Raw genomic sequence first — 5,665 nt, forward strand, 5'->3', positions numbered from 1 at the left:
AAAAAAAAGTCCATATATCGACAAAATTGATATGGAAAGCATTGTTATATTAATGACAGTTAGTTCATTATCTCCAGACCGTGTCGTATTGCTAGAAATATTGTCCTCAACATAGGGATTAGCTGAGTCTGATCACAGATGCTTGTATCTGAAATTAACCCAAGTCAGAATCCAATATCCACGTGATAAGTTAAGTTAATAATGGCTGCAGGCAGATTTAAGTACCAGCCAGATTGAGCACCTGTTACGCGAGCATTACGGTAAAGATTATAATTAGCTAGGCAGAGGACAGTTCACACTTTACACCATGCCTTTTACTCATGGAACTCTCTACAGAGAAGGTAGAAAAAATATTCCGCCATATTCAAATAAACCAAACTTGTTTCGGCATGCACAATAAAATTATAACACAGATGGATATTTTGGGAAATTGGATTACAGAGGATATGGGAAGCATTTAATTGCTTCCCTTCAGCTGCAATGAACTGAAGATAAGATCATTGGTTCGGTTATAACAGGTAAAATAACGCAGAAGAAATTTGAGCAAAAATATAAATAACTCGTGTTTACAAAATATGGGAACCTCCCGCGATATCAACAAAAACTCTAATGGCTACTTTTCAATCAGCTTTTAATGAATTATACATTTTTTGATCAAAATGTTATTGTGTTTACTAATATCATTTGATAAACAAAAAGTGCTTTCAGTGAAAATTGGAAATTCAAATAACATGATGATGTTTTTCTCCCGTTTGGCTAGAATACTCATAATTCATTAATTGGCCTGAAGTTTTTACCATGTAGTGGCATATGGGTTGTGATGCACCGTCCATTCAAATGGTTTTTAATTTGCATGCAATAGAATTTCGATTTGAGAAAGTTGATCACCTTAATTACCTCTTATATGACTGCTTCCTTAAACAAACGCTTCCAACTTCAATACTTCATAAATATTCCTGTTTTACTATCTACTATCTTGATGCTTTGAATTCCCTTCTCTTGGCTTAGCTAGATATTTAGTAGCCCAAATTAAGTTTCCTTGGCGCTGACACCATGTCTGGTGTAGGGCCAGAACGCACTACTATATGAAAATGTGGAATTCCCAGACACCGTAAAATCGGTCGATGATCGACCTGGTGCAGTTCCGCTACACTCTTCCCTCCCTTTTTCAGTGTTCGACCCCGAAGACTTCACAACCCACAACCCCCAGGTTCTGGTATCCCCTTGTCAAGTATTCATCTCACTTAAACAAGTTTTGGTCACAGGCACCAAATGTAGTTGGAGTGGAAAAATGCAGGGTCAGACCAGGGTTCGAACCCGGTACCTCCGAACACTAGTCGGATGCTCTACCAATTGAGCTACCTGATCGCCGATGATCTCCCCCTCCCCCCTACCTCATAATAGACTTGATATATATATATATATATCATCCAATTTTAAAGAATTAAAGAAATGTGACAATTATGGTGATTATGCTTATATAACTATGTTTATAATAAAAATAAGTATTTTGCTTTTGTACATGCCTTTTATTTTGTTTTTTTTTTCTGTGTAGAAAGAGCTAAAATGGCAGATAAGACAACAAAGCAGGCCCAACAGAAATTTACAAACCTGCGTAAACGCCTTGACCAACTTGGGTATCGGCAAACTTTAGGATTAGAATCACTTCCATTGGTGGAAAAGCTGTTTTCAGACCTGGTACACACAACAGAGAGTCTGAAACATGCAAAACTAGATCTTGGGAAACAGGATGTTGAACACAAAGACTTTGACACAGCAGTTGAACCATACAAAAGTGACAATGCCAAACTTGTGAAGGAAAATAATGACCTGCATCAACAACTAATAAAACACAAGGAAGACTCGGATGCAGTTATTAGAGGTATATGAGGGTGAAACGCAAACTACAGTGTTGGTAATAGGCTGTCACTGATAAGAGTATAATGCACATAGTCCTGTAGTATTAGTTTGATACAGTGCTGTAGTATTTGAGTTTGATACAGTCCTGCAATATATATATATATAAGAGTGAAAGTTGAAAAAAAAACTTGATACCTGTGATTTATGTAGGATAACTGGACTAGAAGCTCTAGGTTTCCAGGATCAATTTAAGTGTTTGTACAAATTTTCATGTTTTTCACTTGTAGAACTGAAGGCTTCACTACGCAAATTAGAACATGAAAATGCTGACCTCAAGTTTCTCAGCAACCAGTATGTACATAAGGTCCGGCAGCTGGAGAAAGAGTCCAAAGCCAAGTCTGAGCGAATCCTTCACCTACAGGAGAAAAATTTCCATGCTGTTGTACAAACACCAGGTAACATACAGATCTAGATGTACCATGGTTCTTATCTAAAGCTATTTTAATAATTTAGGTATATGATCCAAATTTCCAGATTGTGCATCTCTGAAATTAGCGCTAAATGTATATAGTTCAGCATTAATCTGATTTTAACCAATCAGCTAAATTATGGTTTCATTATTTGGAGATTCTGTGTATGTTACTAACGTAATTTTTTTCCCACAATTTACCACTGCACTTTATCTCTTCTGATCTGATTCTGAATGTGCTAAAACTGATATACCAAAAATAGATGTGTGAAAATCAAAGATATTATGATTTGCATTCATACAAGTTAATTTATATCAAAGATTACAAAATAGTTATTGTTTATATTATACATGAGATGATTGTGTTTTACCTCTGTGTTTTACCTGTGTTTTACCTGTGTTTAACCTCCGTGTTTTACCTGTGTGTTACCTCTGTTTTACCTCTGTGTTTTACCTGTGTGTTTCACCTCTGTGGTTTACCTCCGTGTTTAACCTCTGTGTTCTACCTTTGTTTAACCTCTGTGTTCTACCTGTGTTTATAACCTCTGTGTTTTACCTGTGTTTTACCTGTGTGTTACCTCTGTGTTTAACCTGTGTGTTTTACCTGTGTGTTTAACCTCTGTGTTTTACCTATGTGTTTTACCTCTGTTTAACCTCTATGTTTAACCTCTGTGTTTTACCTCTGTTTTACCTCTGTGTTTAACCTCTGTTTAACCTCTGTGTTTTACCTCTGTGTTTTACCTGTGTTTTACTGTGTTTTACCTCTGTGTTTTACCTCTGTTTTACCTCTGTGTTTTACCTCTGTGTTTTACCTCTGTGTTTTACCTCTGTGTTTAACCTCTGTGTTTTACCTCTGTGTTTTACCTCTGTTTTATCTATGTGTTTTACCCGTGTTTAACCTCTGTTTAACCTCTGTGTTTTACCTCTGTGTTTTGCCTCTGTGTTTAACCTCTGTGTTTTACCCGTGTTTAACCTCTGTGTTTAACCTGTGTTTTACCTCTGTGTTTTACTGTCCATTAATTGTGGTACATTTTTGTACTAACTGTGCTGTAGGTGGTAAGAAGAAGAGCATTCCGTTTCGGAGACAGCGTATGGAGATTGACACAGCTGTGCCTGACTTTGATGGTCCCAGCAGACCAATGTTGTTGTCTACAGATGACCCTTATGTTGCTGACCTCCTCCAAGTGGCAGATACACGGATATCAGAACTAGAGAGACAACTCTCCGTCTTCAGAGACGAAAAGGATGTGATTGATAGAAAGCTGAAGAACTTCAGACAGCAGGTAGGGTAGTAAGGACTCAATTTATTGGATAAATTTAGGTAATGGAATGATTCGAATTAAGGCAGGCCAACATCCAGTCGGACTTACTTGTTTATCATCAGAGTAATTGTTAGAATTAAGGAAGGCCAACATACAGTCAGACTTGCTTGTTTATCATCAGAGTAATTGTTTGAATTAAGGCAGGCCAACATACAGTCAGACTTACTTGTTTATCATCAGAGTAATTGTTATAATTAAGGCAGGCCAACATACAGTCGGACTTGCTTGTTTATCATCAGAGTAATTGTTAGAATTAAGGCAGGCCAACATACAGTCGGACTTGCTTGTTTATCATCAGAGTAATTGTTATAATTAAGGCAGGCCAACATACAGTCGGACTTGCTTGTTTATCATCAGAGTAATTGTTAGAATTAAGGCAGGCCAACATACAGTCGGACTTGCTTGTTTATCATCAGAGTAATTGTTATAATTAAGGCAGGCCAACATACAGTCAGACTTACTTGTTTATCATCAGAGTAATTGTTAGAATTAAGGCAGGCCAACATCCAGTCGGACTTACTTGTTTATCATCGGAGTAATTGTTAGAATTAAGGCAGGCCAACATACAGTCAGACTTGCTTGTTTATCATCAGAGTAATTGTTATAATTAAGGCAGGCCAACATACAGTCGGACTTGCTTGTTTATCATCGGAGTAATTGTTAGAATTAAGGCAGGCCAACATACAGTCGGACTTGCTTGTTTATCATCAGAGTAATTGTTATAATTAAGGCAGGCCAACATACAGTCGGACTTGCTTGTTTATCATCAGAGTAATTGTTAGAATTAAGGCAGGCCAACATCCAGTCGGACTTACTTGTTTATCATCAGATGAGTTGTTATAATTAAGGCAGGCCAACATCCAGTCGGACTTACTTGTTTATCATCAGAGTAATTGTTAGAATTAAGGCAGGCCAACATACAGTCGGACTTACTTGTTTATCATCAGAGTAATTGTTATAATTAAGGCAGGCCAACATCCAGTCGGACTTGCTTGTTTATCATCAGAGTAATTGTTATAATTAAGGAAGGCCAACATACAGTCGGACTTGCTTGTTTATCATCAGAGTAATTGTTATAATTAAGGCAGGCCAACATACAGTCAGACTTACTTGTTTATCATCAGAGTAATTGTTATAATTAAGGCAGGCCAACATACAGTCAGACTTACTTGTTTATCATCAGAGTAATTGTTAGAATTAAGGCAGGCCAACATACAGTCAGACTTGCTTGTTTATCATCAGAGTAATTGTTAGAATTAAGGCAGGCCAACATACAGTCAGACTTACTTGTGTCACTACCTGTTAGATGATTGATTTTTAAAAGTAACTTCATGATTTACCAGTACACAGATGTCTCTGAGTTGAGAGCATGTTCTATTTATAATGGCATTGGCTTTACATCTACCTCACTCGGACAATTCAGTGAAAACAAACTCTGTAAATAAACTACACCACTTCTTTCCAGTCTGACACTTTCCTGTACTATTATGGCCTCCTAAATTTTCCATCTTATCTCTGAGAAACTAGGTAGGTTTTAATGGTATGATCATGATCATGTCACTTTGGAATCCAACAGGTGTATATTAGGGCATCTTCCCTAGCCAAGGCTTCTGATTACGTTACACTCCACGAACCCTTGGCAGATATAGGCGTCAGTTCTGGCCCTCTAGCGGTGATTCGAAATTACCACCCTTCACGCATGAAATTTTCGACCAATCAAAACAAGTGTTACCGATTTACTTCATCGGTGATGTTTACAAACACACATCGAGGTTTGGTGTCATTTCGATGAGATATGTGATCAATGACTTATATGAATTGATCAAACACTGCGAATGTTCCCCCAAAGATTGTGATTTTTGTATTTAGGTAAAATGCCATGACATAGTCGGCAATGTAGCTCTGTACTGGGTGCCGCATTTTTTGTTTACTGCGAAACCAAGCCAGAATGTAAAACGCGATTTGATTGGGTGCCCTGGGATTCCAGGGCGTGACGGTTTGAACACGACTATAT

At 37.5% G+C, this 5,665-nt stretch overlaps 1 protein-coding gene across 1 annotated transcript; it reads left to right on the top strand.

The window, feature by feature from the left end:
• Positions 1–368: 368 nt before the first annotated feature.
• LOC117321217 (centrosomal protein of 135 kDa-like) lies at positions 369–3,622 on the top strand. Its single transcript, XM_033875682.1, has 4 exons — positions 369–518; positions 1,556–1,882; positions 2,148–2,315; positions 3,383–3,622. The coding sequence occupies exons 2-4, from the start codon at positions 1,567–1,569 to the stop codon at positions 3,619–3,621; spliced, it is 723 nt and encodes a 240-aa protein (XP_033731573.1). The 5' UTR covers positions 369–518; positions 1,556–1,566; the 3' UTR covers position 3,622.
• The last annotated feature ends 2,043 nt before the right edge of the window (positions 3,623–5,665 follow it).

This window comes from Pecten maximus, unplaced genomic scaffold (genome assembly GCF_902652985.1).
Source record: "Pecten maximus unplaced genomic scaffold, xPecMax1.1, whole genome shotgun sequence".
Taxonomy (NCBI): Eukaryota; Metazoa; Mollusca; class Bivalvia; order Pectinida; family Pectinidae; genus Pecten; species Pecten maximus.

Excerpts from the sequence above, each read along its gene's own strand:
- LOC117321217 (XM_033875682.1), top strand. The coding sequence starts at position 1,567 with ATGGCAGATAAGACAACAAAGCAGGCCCAACAGAAATTTACAAACCTG. Across the intron at positions 1,883-2,147 it reads CTCGGATGCAGTTATTAGAG|AACTGAAGGCTTCACTACGC; the intron begins GTATATGAGGGT and ends TTTCACTTGTAG. Across the intron at positions 2,316-3,382 it reads TGCTGTTGTACAAACACCAG|GTGGTAAGAAGAAGAGCATT; the intron begins GTAACATACAGA and ends ACTGTGCTGTAG.